Here is a 20,146-nt window from a genome sequence, read left to right as displayed (position 1 = left end):
AGTGTGGTGGAGGTGTGGTGGAAGTGTGGTGGAGGTGTGGTGAAAGTGTGGGGTGAGGTGTGGGGGAGGTTTGGGGGAAGTGTGGGGGAGATGTGGGAGGTGTGGGGGAGGTGTGGGACGAGGTGTGGGGGAGGTGTGGGGGAGATGTGGTGCAAGTGTGGGGGAGGTGTGGGGGAGGTGTGGGGGAGATGTGGGGGAGGTGTGGGGGAGGTGTGGGGGAGGTGTGGTGGAAGTGTGGGGGAGGTGTGGTAGAAGTGTGGTGGAGGTGTGGGGGAGGTGTGGGGGAGATGTGGGTGAGGTGTGGGGGAGGTGTGGGGGAGGTGTGGGGGAGGTGTGGGGGAGGTGTGGGGGAGGTGTGGGGAGAGTATTTACCTGCGCAGAGGTGCACGAGTCCGGCCACGATGATGGCGACCAGCGCGAACAGCTTGGCGTAAGTGAACACGTCCTGTATGCGCATGGCCCAGCGCACACTGGCGCAGTTCACCGCCGTCAGCACGCCTGCAACACACACACTAGCAACACACACACTAGCAACACACACTAGCAACACACACACTAGCAACACACACACTAGCAACACACACACTAGCAACACACACACTAGCAACACACACTAGCAACACACACTAGCAACACACACACTAGCAACACACACACTAGCAACACACACACTAGCAACACACACTAGCAACACACACACTAGCAACACACACACTAGCAACACACACTAGCAACACACACTAGCAACACACACACTAGCAACACACACTAGCAACACACACTAGCAACACACACTAGCAACACACTTACTAGCAACACATACTAGCAACACATATACTAGCAACATACACACACTAGCAACACACATACTAGCAATATTATATCAGTGGATTCGTGATCAAATTAAAGTCAACTCAGTACCCGCAAATGTACGAAGATAGCCGTAAATTTCCGAACATCTACTTAATAAAACTCTAAACACTGAGTAACTGACAGACAACGCACATTCTAAACCGGTGGACCTACAAACTTGAAATTTGAAGTAAATATTCCTTGAGTACCTTTGGGGTGTACTAGCTACAACCCAGCAACACACTGGCAACACCCTAGCAACACCCTAGCAACAACCTAGCAACACCCTATCAACAACCTAGCAACACACTGGCAACACCCTAGCAACACCCTAGCAACAACCTAGCAACACACTGGCAACACACATATTAGCAACACCCTGCCTGCTACACGACAGTCGCACTTTCATTTTAGCGACTTACGTCGCCTCGGTAATGCACCAAGGCAAAACTATACAGCAGGACAGTGGACACGATAGTGCACAGAAAATTATTTTTTCTGTGAGATTTATTTTGGAAAACCAGTTGCCAAGAAATAGTTTGTAACACTACAAAAAAAAATTAACTTTGTACAGCGCATGGCTATGGTTATTTTTGCATGAATGAAATACTTTTTTCGAGTAAATACTGAGCATTTTTACGACAATTATATGATGTTTCATTCAATCATACTTTTTCTTTAAATCAAGGAAAATATAATCGCATATTCAATAATTGGTCTCTATTTTGTCCTATTATGATTACTAATGTGCGCAGTCAATACTGGAACGGTTTCCAAATAACTTCAACTATAGGAGGTACTGGTTCAACACAGAGCATAAATGCCCCAGTAGCACTGCGAACGCTATTTTGTAGTGATACAATTGTTTTTACGTAAATTCCAACATTAAAAAATATCTGTTATTTTACATGAATATTTATGTTCCCTTTAAAAAAACTACAGTGTAAATTATGTATTAAAATGTATTTTAAATCTATTTTCGTTAAAGATTCATTTGCCGGAGTAAAGAAAGAGCCCTTACTGTATCATCGTCATAACTTTTATATTACATCATTTACGCAAATACAACATGTTTCATATGAAACATAACACAAAATTTAGCAGTTATGTATTCTCATTAAAAAAAACTGAATTATTATTCTTGATTATGTATGAGTGAAAATACAAATAATGGTAATGTAAGATAACGCAACAGATGCATTGATTAAAATATATAGGCCTATATATAAAATTTAAAATAAAAGTATCACTGAATTTACTTTCTTGTCTTGTTGCTGTTCTGCTACCTTCAAAATATTCAACATTTAGGTTATGTTTCTTTTTTTTATAACATGCAGGTTAGGCCCCATCTGGGCAAGAAAGTGTACCTTGTGTATCTAAACCTGTGAATAGAGTGTTGATTGCAGTAAGGATTTGGAACCAGATGTGACTGACCTCAAAAAGAAGGAAAATAAATCTACGTAAGCTACCAGAGAAAACAAAAACAAAAAAACCTTACCAACCACAACGCACGGTGTTTCGTTACCGTGCTTGCAAATGCTGATGTGGCACTCCACATAACAAGGATCCATTCTAAAGAAGTTGACTAACCAGTGGGGGCAGGCATAATCTGAACGCCTATTAGACTGCAACAAGGTGTACGCAAACCAGCGGTTTCTTCCTTGTGATTGGCGGCTACCTGCGATAGAAGCCATTGCCTTTATTCGACCGGGCCACTCAGGATGAATTTCCTTCCACACTGAATTATTTTGATTGGTGTTGTAACACTCCACGTGTGCCTGAAAGAAACTTACCCAATAACTGAACACAGACGATGCTATAGGGTTTCAACTTTCAGCTAGACTCGGAATTTTTTTCGCGAAATATGCATGACCCTATACTAATCAGTAACAAGAATTAATTCATGTCGAAAAAAAAAAATAAAACGGCGTGAAACGAACTTTTTTTTTTAACTTTATTTATGTAATAAATCAAGAGGTTGCATCTAGGTCACGTGATAAGGAGCAGTGGTGACGCATTGGGGGAGAGAAAAAAAAAGAGAAAATATCCCCCCTCCCCAACCCTTCCCATGCTGAAGTTATGAAAAATACATTTTCGAGATCTCGGTGAAAGTGGTATGTTATTTTAGGTGATGTTAGGACACCCGCAGCTAGAAAGTACACAGTTAGTGACGCATTTTGAGAATGATATTGTAACTACTGTTGTTGGTTAGGTAAATTTTTGGAATGGACAAGTTATTTTATGTCTTTTTCCACCCCCTTAAAATCTCCTACCCATCCCCCGCTTTCAAAAAAATAATAATTTCCACCCCATGATATTTCTATTCCCGTAGGGATTGTAAAATTTTGTGAGTTCACTGACCTCCAGGATAGACTCCATGATCCTCTGCACACTTGGGCAAACCTCGCCTGTTCATTGGCTGCTGACTCGTGAGGCGTCTCTACTGGGTGACTCGTGATTCAACACTTCTTTGACTGTGGGGTTTCTGATTGGCCCACAGTCCTGAAGATTAACAGCGAACCAACAGCAGAAGCAGCATAAAATATATCTATAATTATTTGCATTTCAGCTTGACACGAAATGTGTCCGCGAATAGGACGAACCAATACAGAACTATACGGCTGCACCTACTGATGGCGAGTTCAACAGATACACATCTTGTATATCTCGTATATCTTGTATATCTTGTATACGAACTGTATCCGAGTCAATCCCAGAGGAAAGAACATTGGTTCAAAATCTGGCGCCACGATCGCACAGTGTTCATATCGCGTTACCAACTTTGGAAAAGGTCAGAGGTCGATAAACGCCTAACGTCATCTAATGAGGACGCACGTAGCAGACTCAGGCCGGTATTCCAAGACACAAAAACAAGGATTCAGGTGTTGAATATGCCACACCTGTTCCCTAAACGTATTCCCAGTGCACGATAGGATACGGCCAGTCCCTTATTTTTGGGGAACGGATTTTGGTTTCATATACGTTGCCGATTTGTTGCCCAAATTCTGCGCATGCGCAGAGCTCACTTTTTCGTTAATTTCTTCCAGACGGCGGACCCGCATCAGGCGCCATTAACTCGTACATGGTCACTTTCGTGAACATCGGAGGACGTACTACGTTTTGTACACTTTAATGGTCATCACAAAAAAAAATTATTGCAACTTAAAAAAGTAACTTACTTGAGGAAATCATAAAATCGGTTATATTTTTGTACGCTGGTGCTGCTATCTCTAGTATTTTTTGCCGTAAAAAAATTGTATCGTTGGCTGCGAAACGTCGGCTAGAACGCGTAGAAACCAGTTTATAGCCTCACGCAGGGCGCCTTTTTATTATAAACGGTTGCCGATCTGTTCCCTTACCGGGATGTGTTTTGAAGTCGTTCCCGAACACGGTACGTGAGTTAGGTTACGGTTGTGTCCCAACAAGGCAGTGCTTATTCGCTACGCATAACCCGAACATCTTGGAATAACGTCATTACTGCACAACAAAGGCTATACATGTAAAATCATAATGTCAGTGAAATAGTAACGGCACAGTGAAGTGCTGTATGCGAAGTAGGTACTGCCCACTGCATAACTTTTGTCACTGGAGCACAGGTTACTAAACACGTCCTTAAAGGGAGGTCTGTAATGTTCTAGAATTTTCCAGAATGTTCGAGAACGTCGAAGGTACTTCCGGGTTGCGGAATTTCCGAGTACGATCTAGAATGTTCCAGACGGAGGTTCTGGACCATGTCCAAGGGGACTTCCTGTTCCGGAACGTTCTAGAAACCGCGGAACATTCTCGAATGTTACAGTGGGGATACACTACAGCTCTGGATGGTGTGCGTACACAAGCGATGGCGGGACTCGTGCGCCAGTATGCTTTAGTAAAAAAAATGTTCTGAACTGAACACAGTGGTAAGACATCAGCAATACCCTGATCTCGTGAGAGCGAAGCTCTGGGTTATTAGCCAGTGCGGAGAGCTATTGTTAGGGACCGGGAAAAATCTCGGGTTCAATGAATGACCTCTAGGATGACCTTTATAGTTCTACGTACACTCGGTCAAATGTCACCCTCTCAGTGGCTGCTGTCTTGCGAAGTTGTCCCAACGATTCGACACAGCTTCGGTCGAGTGTTTCTCACTGGCCCAGAGTCATCCGGGTGAGTTGTGAGCCAATAGCAGAGGCAGCACTGAGGTGTAACTATTTGAATTTTAGGCCGCCGTGAAATGAATCCGCGAATTTTTCCGGTCTCTAGCAGGGACGTAACCAGGAGTAGCACCAAATCTTTATTTAAATTTCTTAATCATCACTCAAACAAATTTCATATTAAAAATTAATAAGATTTTTACCATTACAATGTTTAAATTTAAGTACCGAAAACTGCTAAAATAGCACTATTTTACACCTTAAAATCCAAATTTTCCCGTGGGAGGACCCCCGGACCCCCCCCCCCCCCCCCCCGCTTTAATATGGGGGGGGGGGCCCTTGCTTCTTAACACCCCCCCATACACAAATATCCTGGCTACGCCACTGGACTCTCTAGCTATTGTGTATAGCACCGGACCGAACCTATAGCCTAACCTTTTTTACTACTTCGGGAAACTACGGTAAACTTCGGAACTGCGTGAGGTGGCGGCCCTGACCACTGTGAGACGGGTGGAGGGAGGGGGGGGGGGTTGTCCGTGCTGAGCCAGCGGCCTTGAAGCGCAGACGTCAGCCAGACGCTAATTACATTAGCAATTTATAATGAGACCCGGACACGGTGTGAGACCTTTGAATATATATACTGTATAGAAGTCGCCAGCCCAGGTTAAAAATTATAATAAGGTTTTGAGGTAGTTGGTTAATTCACCGCCGCAATCGCCACCATCTCTAGGGCATCGACTCGTGGTGGTCCCTAGCGGACAAGTGTCGAACTCTTCAAACACCCCTTCCCCCTCCCGTTGAACGAACTTGAGCTGCAGTGAATGATCGAAGGGGGGGGGGGGGGGAATGACAGCGGGCGACAGTGCTGCGCTCTAATGTGTAAATAACAACTAAGACGATACAGGGCGTTAACGGCAGCGCACTGCAGTGTGTGAAGTTCCCAAGCTGCTCATCATACGCTCCTGAAAAACGTAGAGTAAATCCTATCCACTCGCGACTTCTATACAGTATATATATTCAAAGGTGAGACAGGACGAGGTGCCAGTGGCCGGGTGTACCCCCTCCCCGCGTAGAGCCACAAGGGAGTGCTTGGCGAACAACTTCCCCCCGCGCCAACAATCTAAACACCTACGTGATTACTAGACACCTGAAAAATTCGCGTGTTCATTTCGTGTTATGCTAAAATTCAAATAATTATACCTTAGTGCTGCTTCTGCCATTGGTTCACTGTTAATCTGGAGGACTGAGGGCCAATTAGAGACCCTCACTCATAGAAGTGTCGAATCACAGGCCACCCAGTCGAGACGACTCGCAAGTCAGCAGCCAATGAACAGTTGTCATTTGCCCGAGTGTGTGGAGGATATTGGAGTCTATCCTGGAGGTCATTGAACCCGCGAATTTTTCCGGTCTCTAGCTGATTACACATTAAAAAAAAACACTTTTTCAATTAATGTCCGCAGGCTTTCACGGCCATTGTCTGAAGTAGCTTGGCTTCTGTGGTGTAGGTAACTACTTCCCTGATGATGTCGGCCGAAAAGTCGGTGAATTATTCGCCCAAGGACGCGGCTACAACCCAGAAGTCATGTTACTTATTTACACTTTTTTTTTTTTTCAAAGTTATGCTTCTTCAGACACTTTTAAAAAATCTCGAGCGGTTTGTGGATTCCGAGCCAACGTCTGGAACTCTGCCGACCGTTAAAACGACCCAGTCTTAGATTTGTAACGGCTCCGATATTCTGTGGGTGAAAAAAAAATTAAAGAAAATTACAACCTGATAAACTGGACTGAATAAATATTATATACGAGAATCTATTTTTTTTATATAATTTATTTTTTTACACACAACTATCATCTCCCAGTGGTCTGATGAGCGAGAGCCTCAGAGCTATACCGACCTAAGTCAATTTTATCTAGCCGAGGTAAAAACTTTTAACAACCCTAATTTATGAACTGAAACTGTGTAAGATATCTTCGAACCCGAACTAAAGACATTTGCTTAGTAAAGGAATGTGCGCATCGTCACTCCAGTCATTTGATATTTATATGTGTTCTGCAGTGCCAACCAATGGTTAGGAAGTTTGAAAGTAATAAATAAGTATTATTATTAAAGGATAAACCTGATATAGTTCTATTAATAAATAATTAAAATTGCTAGTAGATCATAGATTATATCTATAATCGTCTGTGGCATTCTTGGTGTTGCACTTTTGTTCTTACTGGTGCTATACACTGGTTTACATTACTGGATTAGGTTACTTAACATCGCAGCACAATGCATTCCATTGCGGGTGGCTCCAGCGAGAATTCGCCCTACTGTACAGCTCTTGGTCTGCGTCTTCTTGGATAGAGCCCAAAACATTGCACTGCGGAGGCAGTTTTAAATGACTGTACTTCATGGAAGTGACTTGAGTGCGGCGACGCAGATTTCCAGTGCGTACGTGGCACCAGATCAAAAGCGAGTAGTTAACTTTTAATACCCACGCATAAAAACCAAAAATAATGTCAAATCCTTCGCAGTGGCTTCATCTGTGCCAGCTTCGACCAGGATTGCGGACACCAGCGGTCTGCCAGGATATTTAAATAATTATAATAATAATTAATTAGGCTCTCTAAATTCATGGGCACGTAACAAAGGGAAATGCTGAATGAATGTGTGTGAAAAAGATAATTACATCAAAATAAGAATTTTTATTATATTTTCATGTTTCTTTTTTTCTCTTTAAACCAACATTTAATTTTTTTTTGTTAGTATGTGGTTATATATGTATAGGATATATATATATATATATATATATATATATATATATATATATATCATATTTAATACATACATTATTTCATATGTTTTACGTTAGTACTACGCTTGGATGTTAAAGTGGTAGATGATTCATCAGTACTTTCTGTTAATTAGTGTGTAATTGTATGTTTTATTCCTAGATACTTATATATTACGCTAGGTTAGGTAAGGTTAAGTATAGTTAGGTTTGATTGTGGTATTTCGGCGTTAAGGTACAAATTCATTCAGTTGTTATTTCGGCGTTGTGGTACACAGCAGTTTTCTAGCTGTCGGCGTTGTGGTCAATTTTGACATTCGGCGTTATGGTATTTCTGCATTGCGGTAACGACCCATATAACTTGTTATACGTTGTTCACGTCCCTCGGTTCAGCGTGAGAGAAGGCGCATGCGCCTGACTGCGCCGAAACAAAAGTCTAAATAAACAAACAAACAGGCCATCATCGGACGATGTCCAAGCTCTCTCCTCACAATGTCTCGGTCGTGACGGGGTGTGAAGTAAAGCAGCTGGCGACCCACCTGTCCTCTGTCTGTCGCTCCGTGGTGGAGTGAAAAACCTTATTCGTATCGTGTGCCTTACCGTCAAATAAGTGTGTGAGTGTTTTTTTTTTTTTTAAAGATACCGATTGATTATTGACAAGTAGAGACCGGAAAAAATTCGCGGTTTCATTACGCGATATGCTGGAATCCAAATGTGTTTAACCTTTCGCCTGATTCAGTGATTGGACCACGGGTTGTCTGAAGGAATCACAGCCAATGAATAATCCTCGACGAAAGAAGTATCGAATCAAATAAAAGTATTCTAGTTAACAGTTGTCACGAGTCAGTGGCCAATGAGCAGATGTAATTTGTCCGAGTGCATAGAGGAGCATGGGGTCTACCCTGTGGGTCATTGAATTCGCGAATTTTTTCTGTTCCTATTGATAAACAACTTGTGTTCTGATTTGAAAATGGTTGACAAAGTATAAGCAGTTTGTAGCGAAACAGTTATTTATTTAACAATAGATATGTGTTTGCACACAATTCGATTTGTTTGCTGTTTTTCTTAATTTTTTATTTTTCTGATGGTTTATTCGATGGTCTCTGATAAGTTTGAGAATCGAGTCGCGACCCACCGTTTGTTTGGGGAACAGCTGAAGTGGAGACCTCTACTATACGCCGTCTCCAGACAATCTCCGTTCTCCTCTGTGTTGGCTCAGGCCTTGTCATCAAGTCGGTGTTGCCTGAGGGGACACAGACCGCAACTCTCTCTCTCTCTCTCTCTCTCTCTCTCTCTCTCTCTCTCTCTCTCTCTCTCTGTCCTTGTAGATGGGCTCGTGTTCCCGCCAGCCACCGACTCGCCGACTCCAGCGCCCCTCGTGAGCGCCTCTGGCAACCACGCACTGACCTCCCACACAACAAGGGCTCGTCTTCGCCTTTGAATATACATACTGTATAGAAGTCGCGAGTGGATAGGATTTACTCTACGTTTTTCAGGAGCGTATGAGGAGCAGCTTGGGAACTTCACCGCTGCAAATGCGCTGCCGTAACGCCCTGTATCGTCTTAGGTTGTTATTTACACGTTAGAGCGCAGCACTGTCGCCCGCTGTCATTCCCCGCACCCCCCACCCATCATTCACTGCAGCTCAAGGTCGTTCAATGGGTGGGGGAAGGGGTGTTTGAAGAGTTCGACACTTGTCCGCTAGGGACCACCACAAGTCGATGCCCTAGAGATGGTGGCGATTGCGGCGGTGAATTAACCAACTACCTCAAAACCGTATTAGAAATTTTAACCTGGGCTGGCGACTTCTATACAGTATATATATTCAAAGTCTTCGCTAAGAGGCCCGGGGCCGGGAGGGGGGGGGGTGAACACCCCTGTCCATCCCTTCCCTCCTCGCTGTGACGAGGTCTGACTTCCGGGAGGGACTCTTCCCTTCCTCTTCCCTTCCCAAATGAACCCGAGGGAACGAGGCTGTGAACATCTGGATACTGATGCATAGGGACCGGGAAAATTCGCGGGTTCAATGACCTCTAGGATGAACTCCATAGTTCTACGTACACTCGGTCAAATGTCACCCTCTCATTGGCTGCTGTCTTGTGAAGGTGTCCCAATGTAGCGGCCTGTGCTTCGGTTGAGTGTTTCTCACTGGCCCGGAGTCGTCCAGGTGAGTTGTGAGCCAATAGCAGAGGCAGCACTGAGGTGTGTGCATCACATCCAGACTAAGTTATTAATATCTGGAGGAAAAAAAATACAGCCGATAATTCATTTAACGTCGGATCAGCTTTAATTGAACACAATACCCACAACCGCTGTCACAAAATTTATATTATTGAAATAATTGAAGGAGGAACGCAAATAATTAATTACATTTTTTTTTCTGACGTGTTGTAACCTCAATTTATTTTTAACAAAAATAATACGTAGGGACACCTGTATTTCGCGATTTCATTTCATGTCAAGGTATTTCACAAAACACTGTAGCTTTTTCTAAGAGTCATGGCAAATTATGAGGGTGCAGCAGTACGGTGACCACATTCTCATTGGCCCCATCAAGAGCGGGACGACACCTCTCACCGACCTCAGCCAATAACCACTGGAGGAAAGCTACAGTATTTTGTGAAATACCTTGACACGAAATGTATTCGCGAAATACAGGTGTCCCTAATAATACGTCAGTGGTGGTAGTATTAGTTTGCTCAATTAAACACCATCCACTCGTCTCTTCATCCATCGCATGTTTCACCCTCGTAGGAATGATAAAGGGGGCAAGTGACCTATAACCCCCCCCCCCCCCCCAAGGACTGAAATCTGCAGGAATCTCGCGGTATAACGTTTATCATGCATTATTCCCGTCTCGCAGTTACGGTTTTTGTATGTGGAAGCAGGGCTCCTTCAGAGGGGGGCTTTGTTGTTTCCAGGGGGTTCCAGGGAGTTTGCCCCTTACCCCGGGGTCTACGCCCATGCCCCTCCCACTTTTCTCCTTCTGCACCGACCTCTGAGACAGACCGCACATTTTAAAAAACCAAAACAAATCTAAAGTCTGTGAAGTGTCAGTGGCCACAACTCTGAATGTGACCTTTGCGTATTGCATAACTTGTAAGTAGGTTTGCCTGCTCAAAGGGTAAACTCGTGCTTTTACCTGTGTCTGGTCGGGACGTATCTGTGTCGGCGAGTCGGGACTGGCTGGTGCTTCTAGCGCGGTGTCTCCTCTGGACTGGCGCGCAGTCTTCTCCCAGTGCATCGAGCGGCGACCGTGACATTACACGGCTGAGAAACGAAGATGAAGATGTAATACAAGTCCCTTGTGTGCTTTCAAGAATCTGTGCCGGTTGTTTTACACCTGATTATAACTATGAAAACACGCGTTTTAGCCATTTTTAACTCTTCTAAAAACACAGTTTAAAACCACTTCATTCGCAATCAGAAGTCTACTTTTCGGGCCTCAGCGAACTCTTAAATGCTTTTCGTGAGCAGACCCCCACTCGGATGTCTCGAGTAGTTTTGTAATCGCGTTGTTTTTCCTGAAGCTCTGCGCACCGTGTGGGTACCCGGGTGGGCGGGGAACCTTAACTTTGGCAGCTAATTATGCAAAAGGTATGCGCTGTATAAATATTTTTTTTTCATTTCGTGACAGTTAACAATTGAAAAAGTCTACAAGTTTATCCGTAATTAATGTAAATATAAAATCATTACCTGAAATGGGAAGCACCCCGTTAAGACGCATTTTCAAATAATGTCTAGAGACCGGAAAAATTCGCGGGTTCAATGACCTCCAGGATATACTCCAATATCCTCCACACACTCGGGCAAATGCCAACTGTTCAATGGCTGCTGACTTGTGAGTCGTCTCGACTGGGTGGCCTGTGATTCGACACTTCTATGAGTGAGGGTCTCTAATTGGCCCTCAGTCCTCCAGATTAACAGTGAACCAATGACAGAAGCAGCACTAAGGTATAATTATTTGAAATTTAGCATAACACGAAATGAACCCGCGAATTTTTCAGGTCTCTACAAATAATGTCCATTGCGCAGTGTGTGTGAAACAGCTGAGGACAGCGCTAGAGGCAGACGTGCTGGGCTGGAGAGACGGCGAGACTGGTGATTGGACGCGCTACAACGCGCGGTCGCCGCAGCCAATAACAACTCATCCTGTCAAGGCTGGAGACGTCTCCTCCGGCCGACAGCTGCACACCAACACAGAGACGTCGAGAGACATCATGATGGGGGGGGGGAGGGGGGAGAGACTCCCAATTGCCACCAGACCGAGACCGGGTCGTTACAACGCCGAAATACCACAACGCCGAAATACCACAACGCCGAAATACCACAACGCCGAAATACCATAACGCCGAATGTCAAAATTGACCACAACGCCGACAGCTAGAAAACTGCTGTGTGCCACAACGCCGAAATAACAACTGAATGAATTTGTGTGTGTTTCTTAAATGTATCTTAACGCCGAAATACCACAATCAAACCTAACCTTACCTAACCTAACATAACCTAGCGTAATATAACCTAACCTATCCTAGCCTAACCTAACCTAGCCTAACCTAGTCTAACATAACCTAACCTTTGTGGCGGTCCTGCAATGACATTTTTCGGCGTTGTGGTATTTCGGCGTTGTGGTGCGTCCCCGACCGCGAGACCTAGTTCTTTTATTTTGAAGTAGTTTCAGGCCTGTCCGCTAGATGGTGGTCTTCCATATATACTGCTAAAACAGCTGCATTGATCGTGAGAAGCAATGCATAAGCTGTTGTCAGTAGAGACCGGAAAAAATTCGCGGATTCATTTCACGACAGCCTAACATTCATATAGTTACACCTCGGTGCTGCCTCTGCTATTGGCTCACAACTCACCTGGACGACTCTGGGCCAGTGAGAAACACTCGACCGAAGCACAGGCCGCTACATTGGGACACCTTCACAAGACAGCAGCCAATGAGATGGCGACATTTGACCGAGTGTACGTATAACTATAAAGTTCATCCTAGAGGTCATTGAACCCGCGAATTTTTCCGGTCCCTACCTATACCTAAAACTGTGGACCAGGCAACTGTAACAGCCAGGACAGAGAGAGAGAGAGAGAGAGAGAGAGAGACAGAGAGAGAGATACAGAGAGAGGGAGAGAGAGAGAGAGAGAGAGAATCACGTCGACCCATTTCAAAAGAAAGGGAGGTTCTACAGTGTCGAATCAGCCAATAAGAAAGCAGGTGTGGGTGGAGTATACATAGGACTGCGAATTTTAGACTGACGTCAAATGAATCCCCGAAATGTCCGGATCAATAGTAATATTATAACAACACGCATGCGTTAAACTCCGTTGTAACCAAAAATTGTTTCGCTATCTGGAAGGAAAAGGGGGTGGGGTGTCGTTCTCATTTTTTTGATTCAATTATTAACTAAGGAACAGTTACAATATATAGAGACCGGAAAAATTCGCGATTTCAATGACCTGTAGGATAGACTGCATGATCCTCTATGCATGCGGGAAAATGACATCTGCTCATTGGCTACTGACTCGTGATACCTGTTAACTGGGACGCTAGGGATTCAATACTTATTTTGTTAAAGGTTTTTCATTGGCCGAGTGTCATTCAGATAAACTGTTGCCCAATCACTGATGCGGTAAAAAGGCAAACGTTTTTGGATTCTAGCCTATCGCGAAAGGAATCCGCGAATTTTTCCGGTCTCTAACAATATAAAATTACGCGACAATTTTCGTAACAAATTCTCAGTATTATCTCGTAAAACTTAATACTTACATGTAAAAAAAAACCATAGACATGTGTTGTACAAAGTTACTATATCTTCCTTGTAGTTTTACAGACTATTTCTAGGCAACTGGTTTTCAAAAAAAAAAAATATTTTGTAAAAGTACAGAAAATGTTCTTGTGTGTAGATGATGGCATTTTTTAAAGCTCTTTCTAGCTGTTGTACACACTTCTAACATTACTGTTTGTTTGGTTAACCGATTGCTACCAGAAGTTCGCTGGTTTCACTATTGAAAATATTAATTAATTTTACCGGGCATTTCAAAATTCTTAAATTTGTTTCAATTTTGACAGCCAAGAAACGTGAAATGAGTTTTTGTGATAGAAATGGAAGCCATATCATGAAGTAGCCAATGGCATTGCAGTTAAACCTGAAAAGTTTCAGTTCTGCCATAAATTAGGTGAATTCTCCTTATTTGTACAACCCACGAACGTTAAAAATGTAACTTTGGCAGCTAATTATGCAAAAAGTATGCACTGTATATATTTTTAATTTCGAGAAAGTTAAACATTTGAAAAAGTCTAAAAGATGATCAGCGATTAATATAAATATAAAATCATGACCTGAAATGGCAGGCACACCCCCCCCCCCCCCCAACAGTAAGTCGCGTACGCAAGATTTGACCGCCATGTTTTCCAACCTACTGATTCACAACACAAAGAACAGTCGCAGGCATAGAAGGGAAATTAATATATACTTTATTTATGACACGGAAGCACACGGCGAAACAGCCAATTGAAGGCTGCCTTTTAAGGGGGAGTTGGGAACTGTTTATATTTACTCATCATATGGTGGTGAGAAATAATCGAGATACTAGGCATGTGATCATTTTTTTTGAACTACCAAAAACGCTGATACAATTGGGTTTAAATAATAATAATAATAATAATAATAATAATAATAATAACAACAACAACAACAACAACAACAACAACAACAACAACAACAACAACAACAACAACAACAACAACAACAACAACAACAACCTACACACCAATTTACAAATTTCTAATTTCATAAAAGACAAACTTCCATACAAACTTTAATCTTTTATTCAACCTTCCTTATGGGATGCAATTTCATAAATCCTTCCTCAGCGCTCACCTTCGTTACATAAGAAACTCGTATGCAAAATGAGATGCTTCTAGCCACACCGGTCTAAGCAGTGCATTGTCTTTCAGTCAGTCAGTGAAAGAGTTTTATAAAGTACAGAAATTTTCTTACAAAAATTTTCCTTTAAAAATTAACAATTATTTACATAAGTGACTAGTAATAAATATATGTTAAAAATACAAAAAAAATATTTTAGGTCCCTGAAATGTCGTTTATTAAAACGTTGGTTTACCCTACCGTAATCTAATAAAGTGTACGATTAAAATAAATGTGTTTATAGGTTGCTGGTCAGCTGACGCGGGAAAACCACTCTTAGAATATTTAATTCACTAGCACAACCAATAGAGGTCATAGTCTTCGCTAAATTCCACTGGCTATAATTAACACGTAAGAATTAAATTTTGAACAGATTTCGCACGGGTCATGGCCACAATCGTGTGCAAAACCTCCAATGTACTCGCTTATTTTATTTATTTTTTTAATTGCGAAACCAGCTCGACACCTCCATAATCCGCCATCTTGACTTTCAGGTCGTTAAGCCATAGCACGAGGCACAGCTTTCTCTTTGTAATTACCGGCTCGACCTGGCATTGGTAGAAACAGCTTCGAGTACCGTTGCAATTATTACTACAGTTTTAATTGCTCCCGTGAAGTCATTAGTAATTTTCTCCTTGCGGTTAAAGGCAATGATGGTTACTAAACATCAGGTTTTATGTAGTGAGGTATAAAACTTGGCAAGGTAAGCATTATTTATGGCGTTACGTAATTAAAAAATAATTAGAAATTCATTATTATTCGACATAATATGAATTCATTCTAAAATCACAGACACTTCTATTTTATTCACTTGTAAGTATGGATATACAGTAGAATTTTTTTCGTCTTAGATTAACATATTGAGACTAATTTTAAAAATATAAAAATTAATTCTGAATTCAGAAGATGTAAGTAAGTGCGTATGTAAATCAGATCTGTAAATTCAAATTACATTCGGGAAAGTGTAAAAAAAAAAAAGTTTTTTTAACAGAACTCTTTTATCACCAAGATGGTCGGCAAACACACCTTTGCTTTGACTCACACCGTTTAATTGTCAAATCCGCCATTTTGATTAAAAAAAACTAATTGTAGTTAGTTCTTACTCACGTATTTGTACACTCCTAATAACTTTATCCTTTTGGATAAAGCCCTAATGATATTTACTGACACTTTAACAATACGTTGAAACCATCCTTTGGTGCGGATGCCTATTTCTGATAGCTATTTTTCAGGATAAAATTCCGACGACGTCTTGTATGTGTTCATCCATTAGTAGGCCATTACATTCTCTCTTAAAACCTTCTTAATTTAAGTCAGCTTAACAATGCGTGCCACATTTAAAATACGGCTCCTGATTGGCCGATAACTAAAGATAGTTACATTGACCGAGAACTAAAGATAGTTACATTATTTTAAATCAAACACATCAATTCCGCGCGGAACACAAAATCTCACATTAAATTTGAATTAATAAATATAGGAATAACATTTTTCATTAATAAAAACTGTGTCAATTTAACAATTTACCGTTTAAATTTCAATTGCTCCTAGAGGGGTCCTTGCAATTGTCCGTCTCAAACGTTCGTTTTTGTCATAGAGTTTCAATCACATATACACATCAAATACAAATAGTTTTCAAATAATAAAAATATATACATGGAACGAATAAATATAAATTAAAATAAATAATTACTTAACCTGGGCTAAAATATACATAGTTGCAGTACAACCTTTTTGTATATTTATCAAGCTCAGTATTATTTTTAACATGTCTACGATAATTTTCGTGTCCGAGGTTAGATTTTTACACATCACTGAAGAGTAGCGAAAGCCTCGCTCACAATTTTTATATATATATTTTTTATCTATGTTGCAAAATCGTTAGGGTTTAGATACAAACTGGTTTTGCATGCATAAATTCATCTAGTGCGCTACCAGTAAGAAAATTGTATGCATAGTTGCAACTAAACACCCCAACCTAAATTCGGTATTGTCTTTACATGTCTACAGAATTTATTGAGTCAGCAGGAAATGGCAACACTTCTTTGATTAATCGGATATATACAGCATTCACTGCTTACCACGACAGGAAATAGCAGTTTGGTAAAGCATTTATTGCATCAGCTGGTAAAGTTGAGAGTTAATTGCATCAGCTGGTTAAATAAAGCATTTATTGCGTCAGCCGGTTCAATACAGCATTGCCTCGCATCACAACAATGTTTTGTAGCATGACGCAACAATTTGTTCTGAGAAAATCAATTTAGACCAGATAGTTTTCATGAATGTTTAAACCAAGAGTACATAGTAAATTAGAAACTAGAAATCTATTTGGGGGATTATTTCTTGATATGAAATGTTTCAGGTATAAACTTAAAATAAAAAAAATACTGACCTGTGTGTGTGATTTTCTTTCTCTTTAAAAACAAAGAGTGTAAATATGTATATTACCTAGATTTTCATTTAGTTTAAACTATTTTTTAAATGACTCCTGATTTAAAACATCAACAGCCATTATGAGGTTTTTGTTTATTAATATTTAACATCATTGTGTCTTACAGGGTTAAAGATCCGTATCACGTACACAAGTTTATCCTTGATCCTGCTGGCATGATCCTGTTTACCTTGATTCTAGTAGTGCATGATGCTTGCAGTTTTATATTAGTACCTACGTTTAAAGACCTTGGACATGACAGAACCTTGTGTTATTTATAACAAAGAATTACGATCATAATTTGAATTACGAAAGAAAATATTCCCACAAGCATGTACGAATTCGACACAAGTCATTTCTGGATAGGATGCTTGTCTGTTGTATACAGCTCATATTTTTGCCTGTATACATACAACAATCAGTGAAGTTTGTAATAAACGGGTGGTTTCCGATTAGACATAGTTTTGACGTTTACATTAATTTATCCACCCCGTTTCACAGTTACTATTCTGCAAGCTAAAGCAGTCCCCTAACAGTGAGGTGCTTCTTAATTCCACCCTGCCACCCCCTTCCCACTAAGAGGGGGTTCTACACACTCGAAGACATGACATAATTTTTTGTATTGTGATATTCGAGTTTCTGTTTGGAGAAAGATCTTCCGAAGTTCAAAACTGCAAGCCTCGTGCAAGTATACACGACCATGTCATCAGGATAAAGAGATACACTTAGATTCCTGAAAAGGAACTTTTACCGCGGCGGCAGCGGCAGTTAACCGGAATTACAACTGTCCGTTCGCCCGCAATGCTGCCAACTGTGGAGAAAATATAAATTTTTGAGAAAACATCTCTTGTATAATTAGATCAGTTGACAATCATGTAAACTATGGACTTAACTCATTAAAATCAATTTTCACTCTGATAAAAGTCTCAGTTACCACGCGTAATTATTTACACTTCTTATGAATCCGATGATTTTTGTTTCAAAACACAAAACTTCAAAATGTATTCGAAATAATTTTAGTATAATTATTATTTAAGCTTCTAAAAACATTACACAAACTTTCAATAACTTCTAATATATTTAAATTTTGACGGGCAAAGTATTTTTCCGACATTTGGAGGTTATAATTACATCCGGACTTTTTGGAATTATTCGGGCCATGTGATTGGCTGCAGGTCACGTGGTTGACGGACGGATAACGAACTGCTTTACTCAAGGGAGCAGACGGCGGGGGCGGGTACGTACAGGTACAGAGGTGGAGTTGTACAGGTACAGAGGTGGAGTTGGGCAGGTACTCACACGGTCAGGGACAGAGGGCAGGCAGGTACTCACAGGGCCAGGAGCAGAGGGCGGACAGGTGCTCACAGGGCCAGGCGCAGAGGGCAGGTACTCATAGGGCCAGGAGCAGAGTGCGGGTACTCACAGGGCCAGGAGCAGAAGGCAGGCAGGTACTCACAGAGGCAGGAGCAGAGGGCAGAGGGCGGGTACTCACAGAGGCAGGCGGCTGCCAGCAGGCGGATGGCGTCGGCCGGAGGGTCGCACTCGCGGAAGAAGGGCTTGGCGGCGTAGTAGGCGAAGGTGAGCGCCACTATGGCCTGCGTGGTGGGGCGGATGATGACCAGCGCCACCCACAGCTGCAGGAAGGCGGGCAGCGGGCCGAACGCCTCCATGATGTAGGCGTAGTCTCCGCCGGATCGCGTGATGCACGTGCCCAGCTCGGCGAAGCACAGCGCGCCCAGCGTGGAGAAGGCCCCTGATGCGAGCCACACGACCAGCGACAGCCCGGCGCTGCGGCTGTACGCGTACACCCCTGCCGGCGACACGAAGATCCCCGAGCCGATGATCGTGCCCACGATCAGCGCCACGCCGTTCAGCAGCGTGATCTTGCGCTTCAGCACCACTTTCCCCTCGGCGCCGGCGTCCGCCATCTTGCCAGCTGTGCGTGCGGCCGGCCGGCAGGTGCGACACTGGCGCGACGACAGCCCACGCCGCCCGGCGCGCATGCGCAGAGGGCTCCCTCTCTCCGGCCGCGCGGTCGATACTCCGGACTCGATAACAGTCGATACTCGCTCCGTAGCTCCGCGACTGTTCGTTACGGCTTGCTTTCCAAACGTCCGATCGTGCATCTTCGGTTTTTTTTATTTTGTTCATTGTAAATAAATACGGCGGTGTTGATAAAAAGATACTAATGGTCAATTAGGTTATGTTGGCTACATTATAAATACTTTAAAACATTGTGGACAGTTGATTTGGTTAGGATAGCTACATTAAAGATACGGAAAAAAAACATGAACTTCGGGGAACTTCGGGTTTTGGCTCTCTCGTCTGTGAAAAGAAGGCTTCCCGTTCACTATATCACGTATGCTGCTTCCAAAATACACGGAAACGAAACAAATTACAAACAATTACACACGGTTTTCAAGGTTACGAAATATTAATTTCGATTTCTAAAAAATATGCTTCGACATAAAACACGGGCAGATTTTAAATGTATGATAAAAATAAACGAATACGTGATAGAACACTAGATATTCTTGTGCCTGAAAAAAAAAAATTATCGTATTTAGAACATAAACAAACTTGGCTACCAACCGCAGCCAAGTCCTCGGCTTCTATTGGTCACACTGAGCAACGTAAACGGAAGAGCTCGACCGTCTGCGACTGCGTGCTTCTGTAGAAACTCCGTTCCTGATATCCGTCTCCGTTTCCGAGTCACTGTAGCACGGGCCTTATTTATACGATACCTACGCACTTGCCCCTTATAAACTACGTAAGCAACGCAGTGACTCAAAACACAACAAACAATTTCAAGAATAACGGTCGTTCACGAAGGCGCATCACACTGTCAAAATTTCGCTCCCAACACCTTCCAATATGCTTCGTAAAATAAAGTTGGTATGGTTATGATGACGACATTGGAAACGTCACTAGCGGAGCTGTATTTGTTCGACAAGTTGGATGACTTGAGTTTCCATCAAATAGTATGCATATAGGGCGGGTTATTAAAGATGTTGGATGCGATGAACCAATCAA

At 42.3% G+C, this 20,146-nt stretch overlaps 1 protein-coding gene across 1 annotated transcript in view; it reads right to left on the bottom strand.

Annotated features, from left to right (window-relative positions):
- LOC134540827 (Y+L amino acid transporter 2) overlaps positions 1 to 19,814 on the bottom strand; it is a 95,604-nt gene extending 75,790 nt beyond the window's left edge. The window contains exons 1-2 of the mRNA XM_063383794.1: positions 18,606 to 19,814; positions 373 to 498 (exon numbers count right to left, since the gene is read on the bottom strand). Of these exons, the coding sequence (XP_063239864.1) occupies positions 373 to 498; positions 18,606 to 19,239 (760 nt within the window). The 5' untranslated portion in view covers positions 19,240 to 19,814. The remainder of the gene's footprint in view (positions 1 to 372; positions 499 to 18,605) is intronic.
- Between the last annotated feature and the right edge of the window lie 332 nt (positions 19,815 to 20,146).

The sequence above is a fragment of the Bacillus rossius genome, chromosome 17 (genome assembly GCF_032445375.1).
Source record: "Bacillus rossius redtenbacheri isolate Brsri chromosome 17, Brsri_v3, whole genome shotgun sequence".
NCBI classification, from domain to species: domain Eukaryota; kingdom Metazoa; phylum Arthropoda; class Insecta; order Phasmatodea; family Bacillidae; genus Bacillus; species Bacillus rossius.
Note: the sequence above shows the minus strand (reverse complement) of the source record. Positions and strands in the feature narration are given on the sequence as shown.